This window comes from Rhinichthys klamathensis, unplaced genomic scaffold, assembly GCF_029890125.1.
Source record: "Rhinichthys klamathensis goyatoka isolate OS25496 unplaced genomic scaffold, OSU_Roscu_1.1 h1tg000296l_1, whole genome shotgun sequence".
NCBI classification, from domain to species: Eukaryota; Metazoa; Chordata; class Actinopteri; order Cypriniformes; family Leuciscidae; genus Rhinichthys; species Rhinichthys klamathensis.
The window spans coordinates 1,096,108-1,112,292 of NW_026606815.1; the positions used below are offsets into that span (position 1 = coordinate 1,096,108).

At 40.4% G+C, this 16,185-nt stretch overlaps 1 protein-coding gene across 4 annotated transcripts in view; it reads right to left on the reverse strand.

Moving 5' to 3' along the window:
- The window catches only part of epg5 (ectopic P-granules autophagy protein 5 homolog (C. elegans)), a 39,152-nt gene that overhangs the window by 18,282 nt on the left and 4,685 nt on the right, over positions 1-16,185 (reverse strand). For all 4 annotated transcript variants that reach the window (XM_056270046.1, XM_056270047.1, XM_056270048.1 and 1 more), the window contains exons 10-31: positions 15,823-15,973; positions 14,069-14,230; positions 13,830-13,987; positions 13,441-13,595; positions 13,189-13,329; positions 12,772-12,933; positions 12,525-12,647; positions 11,936-12,201; positions 11,653-11,793; positions 11,360-11,501; positions 9,341-9,538; positions 9,117-9,227; positions 8,524-8,646; positions 5,748-5,914; positions 5,018-5,248; positions 3,472-3,595; positions 3,036-3,183; positions 2,524-2,695; positions 2,177-2,339; positions 821-963; positions 588-744; positions 232-426 (exon numbers count right to left, since the gene is read on the reverse strand). In XM_056270046.1, coding sequence (XP_056126021.1) covers positions 232-426; positions 588-744; positions 821-963; positions 2,177-2,339; positions 2,524-2,695; positions 3,036-3,183; positions 3,472-3,595; positions 5,018-5,248; positions 5,748-5,914; positions 8,524-8,646; positions 9,117-9,227; positions 9,341-9,538; positions 11,360-11,501; positions 11,653-11,793; positions 11,936-12,201; positions 12,525-12,647; positions 12,772-12,933; positions 13,189-13,329; positions 13,441-13,595; positions 13,830-13,987; positions 14,069-14,230; positions 15,823-15,973 — 3,533 coding nt within the window. The remainder of the gene's footprint in view (positions 1-231; positions 427-587; positions 745-820; positions 964-2,176; positions 2,340-2,523; positions 2,696-3,035; positions 3,184-3,471; positions 3,596-5,017; positions 5,249-5,747; positions 5,915-8,523; positions 8,647-9,116; positions 9,228-9,340; positions 9,539-11,359; positions 11,502-11,652; positions 11,794-11,935; positions 12,202-12,524; positions 12,648-12,771; positions 12,934-13,188; positions 13,330-13,440; positions 13,596-13,829; positions 13,988-14,068; positions 14,231-15,822; positions 15,974-16,185) is intronic.

Consider the following 16,185-nt stretch of genomic DNA (forward strand, 5'->3'; position numbering starts at 1 on the left):
TCTGCACAAAAACGGGAATAGTTTGGGAATATGCTAACAAAATCCTGTTAAAGGATATGACAGCACCATTTCACATAATTCTGAACAAAACAGTGCTTCCTCCAAATGGAGCAGGGAAAAAAAAATCTCTGTAAGAAAAGTGTTTTTTACAAATTCTTTGTATCACATAATAGTTTCAAATGCAACTTGTCTGACAAACATTGAAAGCATTATTCAATGAAGGCGAATTACTTTTGTGAGGAGCATGAATATGACATCACCGCTGTCTATGTGAAGGGTGTTGACCACTTCCTCGTACAGAGAGACCAGCTCTGCAGGGGAGGCGTTTGGGGTGAAGTACGGTGAGAGCAGGTTACATAGGTGTCTGTTGAGCAGGATGGTCTTCAGCATGTGTTTACATTCTGATCGGACGTCCCGGATAAAAACCTATAGTCAAAGACACACTTTATATAGTCTGTATTACATAAAATAGGTAAGTGATTCACGTGAAAAAAAGTACATTTAAATTAAACATAATTTGAGAAAACATCCTAAAGTTTTGAAATTAAGGCTGAAATAATGTAACAAAGTTCTCCTGAAACCGATACCTGACCCAGGATCTCAATACAGGACGTGAAGAACTGGCGAGTGGGTGGATGTCTCTGTGTGTCCTCACAAACAAAGGACACTATCTGATAGAATGCAGCGATGCCCACTTTCAGTATGCCAGGGGATGTATTTAGTTTGTAAACATTAACCAAAGCCCTAAACAAGAAAACGTGATGTTTACATTTAGTGACACAAATTTAGAAAGCGTAGAAAGAGTTGAGTGGCTACTGACGTGATAAAGTTCTCGGTGTGCACGGCCGCCTCAGCCAGACTTTGAGGAGGAGCTTTGATTCCATCAGCCTGTAGCTGTTTAATATCACTCTTCAGGCACTGGATCTGATTCTGCACTGGATCCAGTTTGTGCATTGTTGAGTACTGCAACAAACAATGAAAGGGAGAGAAAGCTCATGAAAATGTAGGATTTTTGGGCAGTTGCCAAAATTGTTTTTGATATTAATACAGAGAGAAGACAATATTTTTTAGGGAGAGAGAGGAGGAATGGATTTGGACACAGGCTAGATTTGAACATCCCAGTTTACAGTGGGTCTGGAACATGCTTGTGCAAACTGCAAGGCCATGGCTGCAACAGGTGGATATTAAAATTGTTTGTGACAAAACCAAAAATCACAGCACAAAATACTGTCTAATCAGCATCATGATATGCCACACCTGTGAGGTGGATGGATTATCTCGGCAAAGGAGAAGTGCTCACTAACACAGATTTAGACAGATTTGTGAACAATATTTGAGAGAAACAGGCCTTTTGTGTACATAGAAAGATCTTTTGAGTTCAGCTCATGAAAAATGGGGGCAAAAACAAAAGAGTTGCGTTTATAATTTTGTTCAGTGTATATATATTTACTTAAATTAAAAAATGGACTTATTGGACCCGCTCCATCCTTCAAGGACACCTATTGGCGTGGATGTATGCGGATGTAGGTGGATGTGGCGTGGATTGGTGAGGCGTGGAGTTTTCAGTTACCATTGCCACTGTAGAAATATGCTAATTGCAGTCAGTCATGATTCATTAATTACACAATCAAAAGTGTCCAATAAAATGTGGGTTACCACGATAAAGTGTTCAGTGGGTCATGTGATTTCAACATGGCGCACAGTTGAGTGCGCCAGCCTTTCAAAGTATGCTCCTTTGGCCGTGAGCTAGTGGATTTTGTTTTTGAGCGCTCAAGTCACTCGCACATGCGCTGTTGTACGCGCACCGAGGTTGCATGAAGATGGGGTGTGCGGACGACCACGGACCATCCTGATGATGAAAATGATGTCAGGCGAACGGTGCACGGACGTGGACGGCCGAAGTATACTATGGGCTTCAGTTGTGTTTTGTGTTGGAGCTGAACTCTGCATGAAGTTAGATCTCCAAGAACAGGATACCTCTGCCATAAAAAACCTTAAATTTGGCTCCTTAATATGACTAAAGCTATAATAAATAAATAAATAATGTACATTATTTTAAATATAGTTTCAAATGTACTAATATCTTTATATGCAAAACCTTTTAACGAGGTAAAAAAAGTACACCTTACGAATAGCACAGAACAGAAGTACAGAAATAACAGATATATGTGTTCACCTTAACAGTGACATGTGCGGGTCCCTGGCAGGGCTGACCACTTTTGCCACGGCACTCTAACTGCATTGAGAGCTGTTCTTCTCGGTTTATGTAGAGCTGAGGCAACACCTCCAACAGTTCATTGTCTAGAGCGACCTGCTGCGTCTCCCGGATCGTTGCCAACCTGAGAAGAGGACACAGTCATGATTTACAACATAATTCAGCAATACAGCTTATCATTGAGTAATTTGAGCGGCTCCAGTTATTAATCACTGGAGACTTAATCTCAAGTGTATCTTAAGTGAGTTTTGACATTATTAACTAATAAATGCTTCAAAACGACTACGTGCTCATGTATTGAGTCTTACTTGGCTTGATGTTGGAGCTTAGCAAGGTCTTCCTGAATTAAGGCAGTTGAAATTTTCTCATCAGACAGACTCTCAGTGGGAATGTCAGGCACTGGAGCTTTCATAGGCATGAGCAACAGTGCCCCCTGGGGGGCAACATGCTTTCTCAAGTGAGTGAGAATACGTTCCCTTGCTGCAAAAGAATAGTTAAGGAATATATTATTTATTGAAAAAGGTACAAAATGCTGTGTACATGTTCAATTAATCTGTACAGCAAACTGACCTAAACTCTACATATCCAACAGCAAAAAATACATGTTAACATCTTTTTATTATACAAAACTATAACTTGAATATGTTAAAAAAGGGCTTGTTGTGACATAAATGCAGCCCCTTCTCTTGCTTGCAGACTCTTGCTTTTTTATTTAAATATGCCTGATGCACACAACTGTAGCATTCCCTCATATTTTGACTTATAAATTAGAGAGTCCAGATATCAGAATATGGTTATTAGTGGAAAGTGGGCTCAGTACCAGCCAGAGGATTGATGAAGTCAATAAAGTTGGAGGAGTTGGTGTTCTGGGAAAGTACGGGTTCACTCTTGACCTTTGACCACAGACTCAGCACTTCCTGCAGCTCATGCTGGACTCGCTCAATGTCCACATGCTCCATCCACACCTCCTTAAGATGAATTGACACAGACCTGGCTTCAATTTATTTTTCATAATGTTTTGTCAATTCAGTTTTTTCCATATATTTGATCAAATAAATGCAGTTTTGGTGAGCATAAGAGACTTCTTTCAAAAACATTACAAAAAAGATTTGTTAAATATACAGCTTGATATTTTATATTTAAATTGGAAGGGATTGTTTTAAATAAAAATTTTATTAAAAAAAAAATCTACTAAATCAGTTTGATGGTTCACAGTCCTCTTAAAGACCAAAACATAGGTTTGAACAAATCCTCACCTGCTGGCGCTGCATGATTTTGGCTAGGCGATGGGTATCATACTGCTTTGGCAAAGAGGGCAAGAAAATTTCCTGCTTCTGAAGGTTTTCATCATCCAACCACAAAGCAAACACAGTGAAGAGCCTGAACAATAAGAGTTTGACATTTAAAAAAATATATATTGTAATATACACTCACCTAAAGGATTATTAGGAACACCTGTTCAATTTCTCATTAATGCAATTATCTAATCAACCAATCACATGGCAGTTGCTTCAATGCAATCTTCAAATGCAACTTCAAGACAATCTCCTGAACTCCAAACTGAATGTCAGAATGGGAAAGAAAGGTGATTTAAGCAATTTTGAGCGTGGCATGGTTGTTGGTGCCAGACGGGCCGGTCTGAGTATTTCACAATCTGCTCAGTTACTGGGATTTTCACGCACAACCATTTCTAGGGTTTACAAATAATGGTGTGAAAAGGGAAAAACATCCAGTATGCGGCAGTCCTGTGGGCGAAAATGCCTTGTTGATGCTAGAGGTCAGAGGAGAATGGGCCGACTGATTCAAGCTGATAGAAGAGCAACTTTGACTGAAATAACCACTCGTTACAACCGAGGTATGCAGCAAAGCATTTGTGAAGCCACAACATGCACAACCTTGAGGCGGATGGGCTACAACAGCAGAAGACCCCACCGGGTACCACTCATCTCCACTACAAATAGGAAAAAGAGGCTACAATTTGCAAGAGCTCACAAAAATTGGACAGTTGAAGACTGGAAAAATGTTGCCTGGTCTGATGAGTCTCAATTTCTGTTGAGACATTCAGATGGTAGAGTCAGAATTTGGCGTAAACAGAATGAGAACATGGATCCATCATGCCTTGTTACCACTGTGCAGGCTGGTGGTGGTGGTGTAATGGTGTGGGGGATGTTTTCTTGGCACACTTTAGGCCCCTTAGTGCCAATTGGGCATCTTTTAAATGCCACGGCCTACCTGAGCATTGTTTCTGACCATGTCCATCCCTTTATGGTCACCATGTACCCATCCTCTGAATGCTACTTCCAGCAGGATAATGCACCATGTCACAAAGCTCGAATCATTTCAAATTGGTTTCTTGAACATGACAATGAGTTCACTGTACTAAAATGGCCCCCACAGTCACCAGATCTCAACCCAATAGAGCATCTTTGGGATGTGGTGGAACGGGAGCTTCGTGCCCTGGATGTGCATCCCACAAATCTCCATCAACTGCAAGATGCTATCCTATCAATATGGGCCAACATTTCTAAAGAATGCTTTCAGCACCTTGTTGAATCAATGCCACGTAGAATTAAGGCAGTTCTGAAGGCGAAAGGGAGTCAAACACAGTATTAGTATGGTGTTCCTAATAATCCGTTAGGTGAGTGTATATCTTTATATTGTAACTTGACAAAAGAAAAACAACAGCTTGGAAACAATATCAAGTTTCTTTCTGATGTCAGAATCACTCAACACTTAATAGGACATTAAACTCAACAGTAAACAGAATAATGGATGCTGAGAGAATAAAACACTGGACATTACCGCACAAGCTCAGTGTGCAGTTCAGGAGAGGTCATGTACTGGGTGATGGGCGTCCCGGGGGTGAGCAAACCATCACTGGATTCACCTTTCAAAGAGGGCACTTTCAGAGCCTTGCTAGCAGCATGGTGGAAGTCAGACACCTCAACCAGCCGCTGTCTGAGGCTCTTCAGCAAGGAGAGATGGGCCGCACTATGGAAATAACGCCTCCCAATACAACCTTTCACCTCCAGCCTGATGGTGCCAAATAAAACAACAGAGACAAGGGTTCAGAAATACCCATGATCATACAAATTGTACCACATATGCAGTTCACAACTCACAAATATTATACATTACTTTAAGTAATGTAAAAATTAAAGTATACAGTCATCTGGTCATTACTGCAAATTAAAACACCAAGTGGGTCACAGCATTATAAAAATAATAAATGCATAAAATATCGATTTGAGCTGAAATTATTTCATTATGTTAAATGAAAAAGACTTTGAAGTGTATTTCAGAGAGCCATGTTATAAAATTGACATTTTCCAGGTACAAATGAATAAAACATGCATTTGAATAAAACATGCATTATGTAACAACTAGACTTAAGTGAACTGAAATAGCATGGTGATATGTAAAGTTTGGAAATCTTCACTTTAAGGAGCCAGATCATTTAAAACTTAGCAAAACAATAGGTACTAAATAACAGTTATCTAAAAAGGATAGAAAGTCTCCATGTTTAACGTACCCAAACTCTGGTCCAGGTTGACGGAGGTAAAGTTGGAGGAATTTCTGCCACACTAAAGGCAGGAGTGGATGATCTGCAGGGGTAGCTAAAGCCTGTTGAGCCCAGCGATAGATCATCAACCTCTGCAGGGACGGGACAACCTGAAGCTTGAGACGCACCTGGGCTTTCTGACAAAACGAAAACAAATGGGCTAATAAAATGTATGTTCATTGCATTAATGTATAAAAACGTTTACAGGGATCTCAAACCAATTAACCGATGAATATCTATTATCTTTCCAGTCATTAACGGATACTTATTTTACTCTTTGAAATTACTTATTTAATAATGTCACCAATAAGATCCTCAATGAAATAAGTAGGGGAACATGGGAAATGAGTTTGGGGAGTTTTCTCACATCAAATTTTTTCCATCACCATGTCTCCTTAGGGGGTTTCGTAACAAAAGCAATGAAGTTTTACTCTAAAGACCACCTGCAAAGTGAAAAAATTACAATTTTAAAGGGGTCCTATTATGCCGTTTTATGAAGTCTTTATTTTATTTTTGGGGTGTACTAGAATATGTTTTCATGCTTAATTGTAAAAAAAAAAAAACGCATTATTTCTCACATATTTTACATAATTACAGCACCTCTCTCCCCAGTCTGGCTCTAACACGCCGATTTCGATGAAGCCCCTTCATCCGAAATATGAAATGTGTTGTGATTGGCAGTGCTTACAAAGAGAAAACAAATGGTTTTCGTTTTCTCACCCCTCCATAACTGCAAGCTAAATACTGAGGATGGCGTCAATTTCAAACCACTTCGAGCCCGATTCAGACCCTGACAATGTTAGCGAACAAGAGGATCACGCAGAACAGATATCATGCACAGATTTCACAGGACGTTTCAGAGTGGTGTGTTTTTTGTAATTTTCTTATACACTCACCGGCCACTTTATTAGGTACCCCATGCTAGTAACGGGTTGGACCCCCTTTTGCCTTCAGAACTGCCTCAATTCTTCGTGGCATAGATTCAACAAGGTGCTGGAAGCATTCCTCAGGGAGTTTGGTCCATATTGACATGATGGCATCACACAGTTGCCGCAGATTTGTCGGCTGCACATCCATGATGCGAATCTCCCGTTCCACCACATCCCAAAGATGCTCTATTGGGTTGAGATCTGGTGACTGTGGAGGCCATTTTAGTACAGTGAACTCATTGTCATGTTCAAGAAACCAATTTGAAATGATTAGAGCTTTGTGACATGGTGGAAGTAGCCATCAGAGGATGGGTACATGGTGGCCATAAAGGGATGGACATGGTCAGAAACAATGCTCAGGTAGGCCGTGGCATTTAAACGATGCCCAATTGGCACTAAGGGGCCTAAAGTGTGCCAGGAAAACATCCCCCACACCATTACACCACCACCACCAGCCTGCACAGTGGTAACAAGGCATGATGGTTCCATGTTCTCATTCTGTTTACGCCAAATTCTGACTCTAACATCTGAATGTCTCAACAGAAATCGAGACTCATCAGACCAGGCAACATTTTTCCAGTCTTCAACTGTTCAATTTTGGTGAGCTCTTGCAAATTGTAGCCTCTTTTTCCTATTTGTAGTGGAGATGAGTGGTACCCGGTGGAGTCTTCTGCTGTTGTAGCCCATCCGCCTCAAGGTTGTGCGTGTTGTGGCTTCACAAATGCTTTGCTGCATACCTCGGTTGTAACGAGTGGTTATTTCAGTCACTGTTGCCCTTCTATCAGCTCGAACCAGTCTGGCCATTCTCCTCTGACCTCTGGCATCAACAAGGCATTTCCGCCCACAGAACTGCCGCTCACTGGATGTTTTTTCTTTTTCGGACCATTCTCTGTAAACCCTAGAGATGGTTGTGCGTGAAAATCCCAGTAGATTAGCAGTTTCTGAAATACTCAGACCAGCCCTTCTGGCACCAACAATCATGCCACGTTCAAAGTCACTCAAATCAACTTTCTTCCCCATACTGATGCTCGGTTTGAACTGCAGGAGATTGTCTTGACCATGTCTACATGCCTAAATGCACTGAGTTGCCGCCATGTGATTGGCTGCTTAGAAATTAAGTGTTAACGAGCAGTTGGACAGGTGTACCTAATAAAGTGGCCGGTGAGTGTACATTATAGATATGATGTTATCCACCATTTAATCATGATATTTGTTGGAAAACTAAGGTAATACAAACAGTAATTGATCCCAAATCTATGGTTAATTTTCCTAAGGAGTAGTGAACCATCTTACAAAAGTGAGAGCTTACAAAAGAAACAGAAACAGAAAGCTGTTCTCCATAAAATGTGGAGCACACAGATAAATGTTCGGGTTATAATGTTCCGGAACAGTGTCACTCTTCATCTCTAGTGCAGCTCAGCCAGGCCTCGTCCCCTTTTTTGCGTATTCCGTGGTCACAAATTATTTAAATGAGTAACATTGTGACTTCATAAGATCTGGAAAAATCGTGTTGTAGTCCAAACGAGGCGTTCGTTGTAGTTCTTGAAAAGTGAATGGTGTTAAATATCTCCCTTTGGAGCGGACTTTGAGCTTTGTAACCGCCTTTGAGCTTTGTAACCTTGCAGATCTTTTTTATGCTCAAACAGCAACATTACACACTAACTAAAGTTGAAAATGTGGAAAAGCATAATAGGACCCCTTTAAACACTTTTAACATTCCCTGATCATTTCAGGTGTGCTCAAAACACTCTCTTTGATGTGACTGCACATGTAAATTGTACTGAAGAGGAGAAGGTTGGAGCAAAACGAATGTGTACCTTCAGAGCCTGATCTGGTGTGCAAGCAGAGTTTGAGAGGAGCTCATGCTCCACAAAACGTTGCAGCTGAGAATCTTCCTCGAACATTGTCTCCATGTTTAGGACCAACCAAGCAAACCACACCTTGAGACAAAATAAAAACACGGAGAGGGACATGATGACTAAGGGTGCTTTCACACTTGGTTCAATTTCCTGGTCCAAACCAGAGTTTGATTTCTCCCCCCTCCCCTCGTATTCATAATGTATTCACATTATATAATTTGGGTCTGAACCGAGGTGCGTTTGATTTATCAAAGCAGCAGCTGTTCACACCTGTTGCTTACTAACAATAATGCAGAGGGTGGAAAAATGCATAGCGATTTAGATTCAGCGATTTAGTATGATTGCATTCATATCAGGAGCGAACAGTACCAGAGTTCACATGAACCGTACCCCAGACTTCCCTTTTTAAGCAGACTAAGTTCGCAGGTGCGCACCAGAGTTTGGAAAATTTACGTCAATCGAACCCAGGTGCACACCAAAAGTGCTATTGTGAAAGCACCCTAACAGTAATTAGATCAAGATATGCCGTTTAAGTAATAACCTGAACATACCTCTCCTGTGAGAAAATTGCCCTCAATGAAGGATGGAGTAACATTTCCTGCCACTATCCAGCCCATTAGAGATGAGAGCAAACCTTTGTCTCCATGATAACCTAATGCACTCTAAAAGGGAAATCCAAAAGAAAACACCATACAAAACCATTTGTCAATCATTTGCTTTAATTCACCCATTTGTTAGAAGGCGGCTGTTTAAACAACAGCCAAGAATGAAAAACCTTGTGTTGTTGGTAGAGAAGTTTCTGGAGACATTCCTCTTGTTGGTGAAGAAATGCAGCACGGCACAGGTGGTCTAGAAGGTAGAGAACAGCTCTGTCTCGATGCCAGAGGTTCTGTTCGGTCAAAACCTGAAGCCAGAACTCAAGAACAGCTACTGCACCAACACGCCCCGGCCTGGAGCTCTCCAGAATATGAGCCTGCAGGACAATAAGATCTTCTCATGATGATCCATTAAGATTTTTAAGGTTTTGTATTTCAAATGTTAAGTATTTTTATGTATACACTACCGTCCAAAGTTTGGTGTTAGTAAGATGTTTTTGAAAGAAATTTTTATTCAGAAAAGATGCATCAAATTGATCAAAAGTGACAGTAAAGACATTAATAAAGTTAAAAAAAGATTTTTATTTAAAGCTGCAGTCCGTAGCTTTTTTTGGGTTAAAAATTATCCAAAATACATCTTTGATAAAATACATAACCAGCCAGTGTTCAAAACTATCTGCTTGCCTTAGCTCGATTCAAAGCGGTAAGCTTGTAATAATGTTTTTAATTCCAGTGGTACTGGAGGATTTCCGCGGGAGATTCGAGCATGTCTTTGCGTCATTACGTCACATCTGTACACATAAAGAAGGAGTCTCGGCTAGTATAAGCTATATCGCGTGTGAGGATGTTGGAGGTGGAGATTTATAGCCTTTTCTCACAGCACTTGATATAATTAAACTCATCAATTTGATGGCGGATCCAGAAAGGTTCAAACGACAAATCACCAGTGACAACAGATTCACCCGCTGTAAAATGCAAAAGACTTCGTTCGGACTTCGGAGTGGATACATATCGGAAGGACAATACATGTAGTCACGCAATGCATGCTTACGTTGTTAACATTAACAATTTGAGAACAAAGTATATTTTGCACGGTTTTGCATGATATGATAACTTATAAGCGATCGTTAGATTTAATCAGCGCAATTTACTGCAATGTCAGAACCAGAACAAAAGTGGATGTTTCTTACTAGTTCAAATGACATTTTCCGGTGAAAATTCTTATGTTGGTCATACTTCCAAAAAGAATAATCTGTGGTTCTGAATGCCAGTCTCCACATCGGCGCGGTGACTGACAGCCTCCTCAAACATTGTTCATCCGCGCTGTGCCGTGTCGAACTACAACTCACGTAAAGTTGATAATTCTGCAAATGACTGCAATTGCAGATTTCGAACAGAGATGGCGACAAAGAGGAAAAACGCCGGACTGCAGCTTTAAAAAAAAAATGCTGTTCTTTTGAAATTTCTATTCATCAAAGAATCCTGAAAAAAAATCAAATCAGCATATCAGAATGATTTCTGAAGGATCATGTGACACTGAAGACTGGAGGAATGGCTGCTGAAAAAAATGCAGCTCCCATCGCAGGAATAAATTACATTTTAAAATATATTTAAGGTATAAAGGTAATTATATCAATATGATGTCATATTGCTCATGCTCCGCCCACGACGGCTGATGGACTGTCCCGTATTAGCATATTTCCGCCCTTAGCCATTTGTATTCTGTCCATTAAGGCAGGTTGCCAAAGCAGCACTTTAATGTCTTGTGTCAACACGCCCCACGGAAGAGAGGGGTGGGGTGAGCAGTTGCTCATTATCATTTAAAGAGACATGCACCGAAACAGGTCGCTGTGAACAGAGCTGTTTTTGAGGAGGTAAAAGGGTGTTGTTTTACACAACCATTGAGGAATTTTAACCAAAGTATGTTACAAACTTTACATGAAGACCCTAAAGAATCATACCAACTTGTGGAAAATGGGCATCCGATGACCCCTTTACAATTGAAAACAGTTACTTTAAATTCGAATAATATTTCACAATATTTCTAAGCGACTTCTTTCAAAAACATTAAAGAATCTTACCGACATCAAACATTTGAACAGCACTGTATATTTTTCAATAGGGGAGTTGGATTGGGTAATAAAGGAAAAAGAGCAACAAGTGTCCAGTATAAATGGATAATCGACACAAAATCCTACCTGGATCACACTGTTGAGGAGTTTTATGTTCTCACATGTAGAGGTGCCAATCAGATGCTGGGCCACCTTCTGTGTGACCTGCTGGGTCACACCCTGAGTCCCACTATCCATCTGCAAGAAGAGCTGGATACAGCTCAGAAACCTGATTGATATTAGAAGGAAAGCATTGGTATTTCTTATAACTAGAGCATTATTAATTCATTATTTATGCGGTAAAGTAAATAAACACATTGTCAAGGCTGCAGTAAAGTCTGACAGCAAGTGAAAAATATTTAAGCATAAATGTTCTTAACTGTTCATTCTTGAGCAGATAGAACTGGCAGTGGTAGACCAGAGGAAGGATGTTTTCCAGTATATGCACTACAGCTTTGAGATGACGGGACTGAACCAGAGTCTTCAGCAGAGATATTCCATCACTGCAAAGCTTCTCCAAACTGTCATGAAAAACATTTAAAATGAATTCATGTTAGTAGACTTGGATTTTCATCCAGCATGGAACGTTACTGATGATGAATCAGTCAGTTGATTGTCACTACACTTCTGTTTGAAACAAGAGTTGTAATATTCCTTCCAAACCTGTGCCCAATGGTTGTCATGTCAATAGCCAGAAAACAGCCAATAGGGATGCCAGCTTTGACTGCCTTGAAAACAGGGTGCATGATGGGAGAGTCTGTGATCTCAGGCACACTGGGGGCGCTGGAAGAGGGAAGTGGGCACCAGGCATCCTGAGGACTTCTTTCATTTGCATGGAGCTTTAGCCTCAGAACCAGGTCCCAGGCCCACTGGTTAAAGGAGGATTCTAGTGTCTGGCCAAGCCGCACCACGTTAGCCAGGTAAGACACCTGCAGAAAGTTATCACGCAGCAAATGTGAGCTGGCACTAGGAAGAAAATGATCATTCTTTGAGGGAAATTGTTAACTATTAACTATAAGTGGCTGATTCAACTTTTGGCTATTATTTCTGCTGATGAAAGGAGGTGAACCAGTGCAAATTAGATATTTTACATAGACTAATATGGTCTGCATTAGTCTCCAAAAACAAAGCCATAAAATGTACAACAAATTTCTTTTTAAAACTGTTGAGGAAGCTTATTAATCTGCAGTAGTCAATGAATGACAATCAGTGTTGATTAATAGGCATGATATGTAGCCACCTTATTTCATACCTGCTTGATGCCTTCTGATAATATGCCACCATATGGCTTGTCTGTGAGATATTTTTGATATGCCTCAATCGCCAACAGGGCGACTTCACTGTGTAAAGATGCTGGTAAAATGAGGCAACCATTCTGTGGACAAGACAGAAAGTTGTATATTAACACTTTATAAAAAATACAAAATAGCATAGAAACTGGACACATTTTATGATGATAAATCAGTACTTATGTTTCAATAATCATAGCTGAGACTCACGGGCTGAAATCCCCAGTTGAGGCCCTCTAGAATGATGCAGGCTAATCTGTTCTCCACAGCAGAGAGACTGAAGTTCAACAGCCAATCTCGGATCAACCCCACCTCAGCTTGAGCTGGCATCCACAAGTGCAGGGGCAACTCCTTGAACAGGTAGAGTGACACCTGGACAGATAATCATAATTATCAGTATTTGCTGATATAAAAGACATTTTTGTGGCAGATGAGTAAATCATTGAATATACAATACAAAAATGTATCTTTAGATCCTGTATTTTGTTCTGTTCTTTCTACAGTAGCTGTTCTGAATGCATATTTAGTAGTGTTACATGCTCAAATGGCAATCTTTATCAGTCTCTGATCATCCAGTTACTAAAGAAATCAGAAATTAAGTTCTTGTGTTTTTGAAGAATCACTCACCATGCCCACTTTCTCTATGGTCTCTTTCAGTCTTTCCAACAACACAGAGATTATGTGAGGGTGAGCAGTTGCTACAGCCGCCAACAACTCCCGCCCAACTTTAGAGAAGATCTCACGGGTGGCGATACTAACATAGGACACCTCGAGCAAAGAGTAATCACACATTTATTGCATTTATAACACCTAGATGATGTCATGATCAGATGTTGTTTTGTGCTTCAGTAAAATGTTGGAGGGGAAAAGTCAAATCACCTCGTATATGTCTAGCACTATGTTCCTGACAAACTCAGGGTCTACGTCGGTGCGTCTGGGCTGGGCCATGTGTGCAAACGTTGTCAAAAGGCAGATTCCATCCGAGCTGTTTATCTCTGACAGCCAGAGCTGAAACTTTTCCTGATGGCTTGGTTCTGGACATACATAAACACACAATAAGTGTTTTTGCTCTAAACCAGTGGTCCTCAACCAGGGGACAGTGACCCACTAGGGGGCATCAGCACACTTCCAAGGGGGGTGGCACAAATGGCTTAAAATTATTTTAAATAAGACAAAAACAATCATTTTACTTAAATAAAGTGAGCAGCTTTAAACTAGTAAACTATTCTCTTGTGTTTTTCTAGCATCAGATGTGCTTGGCATCTCACCTTTGAGTCCCCGGATACAGTCCTCAGCACTCAGGCTACAGCTGAGCTTCTCTAGACCATCCATCTCTGCACACTGCATAATGTAGAAGATCTTCCACAGCATGCAGCTGGATAATGTGCCATACGGCATCTCAGACATGAACAGCCATATGCCCAGTCTGTAAACCAATAAAGAGTTAGTTAAATAGACATTATTAGACATTAAATAGACTACATAGAATAATAGCATTATCCTATACCTCTTGGCCTTGAGCACATGAAGCACTGCTCTCAGGAAGAGATGGTCAAACTCCACCTGCAGCTTCTCCATTGAAAACGACTGTTCCTGCATTGTGGTTCTACTCACACCTGTCAGGCTGATGTACTGCGCCCAGTGGTCACTAACATAACAGAGTGTCATCCTAGAATGAGGAAAAGAACATGGACATAAAGTCAGTACTTATTAAAAGACTATATGTCAACTATATAAAAAAGAAAAATACCTGAACACCTGACTGAAAACCTGCTAAATAATTTCTAATAATTATTATTAAAGGTGGGGTATGTGATTTTCTTTTTTGACCATTTTTTCAAAATCACTTGAAATCCTATTCCTAACCCACTTACAGCCAACTGAGTTAGAAGCACTGAAATGAAAATGAATCAATTTAATCATCTGTGGAACGGGCAGGACTCGAAAAACTCCAGCCAATCGTTTCCAAGACCACCTAGAATCATTGGACTGTAAATGCGTCAATTAAACGGTCGTACCATACCCCCCACCCCCTTCACGCGTGTGTCCCCATTCGTGCGCATACTCAAAGCTCGTGACCCAGTCACAGTAAGTGCAAGTCGTCCCGGTACAGAGAGAGAGAGAATAAGTCCAATCTCGCGCATTTGAGTTTTGCAGATGCATGATTGCGCGTCCATGTTCTTCGAATGGGTGGAGTCAGGGCCAGCGTTGGAGGAAAGAAGGTAGGACCTTTTGAGTTGTGTATTTTCAAAATCTGCTGGCCGTTTTGCAAATCCCATACCCTACCTTTAATTATAATAATAATAAATATAGCTGCAAGCAGCAATTATTGGGGCAAAGCACAGAAATAAACAATGAGACATGCAACCATGGCTGGGAGCTTCAGAAAAACTGCAACAATAATTAAGAGGTTTTTAGATTATTTTAGTCAAAATGGCTGAAAAAAAAAGGGCGCTTGTCTGAAGTATAAAATCATTGGTTACCCGTAAGCCAATCACATAACGCAATCACCTCTCTCTCCAACTTAAACATCACCTCCATTCAAAATGTTTAACAAACACTCTTCTTGTTCGGGCTTCAGTTTGCAAATGCCGGGAATATTCTCCACAACAGAGCGAATTGCATCCCGTATCTCCATATCCGCGGTCGTTTTCAATTTCCCTAACCTAACATACAATAATACTCGGCGCTTAGCGTCTACGTCACGGCTCTCAGCCCGCCTTCTGTTCGTTGATTGGCCGGCTGTTTTCAGGCCGGAGGAAAACTGAGAGATAGGTCGCTATCTCAGACTGAGTACAGAAGCGAACTAAAAATTGAGCGGAAGTACGAAGTCTGACGTAGTCAGGCTAATAATTGGTATCATTGTCTAAAATGGCTGTGGTTAATGTTCAGACTCTCCTCTATCAGTGTACCAAATTTCACAACTTTTTACCATACACTTCTATGGGCTGCCATACACTTCCAGAGCGGAATAAGAAGAAGAAGAAGAAAAAGAAGAAGAAGAAGAAGAAAAAGAAGAATAAGAAAGAAGGAAGAAGAAAAAGAAGAAGAAGAAGACTAACGATTAAAATAGGGGCCAATGCACTTTTGGTGCTTGGCCCCTAATAACACCATAAAATAATATCGGATTATAGATTAAAATTGGATTTAGAAAATATGGAATTGGTAAATATGGATTAAAATAGGATTATTTAAGTATGAAAGCATTACTGTATATAGTATGAAATGAAAAACTGAACTGAATTAATAAAGCTTACGTACCGAATCATGAAACCAATCCTCTTCACAAATTGGCGATAACGTGCTCTGTTGTAGGTCTGCAAGCCAACAGCAAGCAGTTCGACCAGCGAAGAGGCAAATGCAAATATCTTCATCATCTTTTGACTGGTGGTGGCTTGAGGCTGATAGTCCTCTATTGGCAAGAGTGACATTTAACAGGTCAACGTATTAAATCGGTATGGAAAATGTCAATTCTAATATACAAATAACTGTCTAAAGATTTCTAAGTCTTAAGGGAAATACATGCCATAAGCTTTTTTCCATTTCATATCCCCATTCTCTTTCAATATATAAACAAAAATTGACATTTTTCCATTCTATGGAAAGTCATACACATGAAATCAC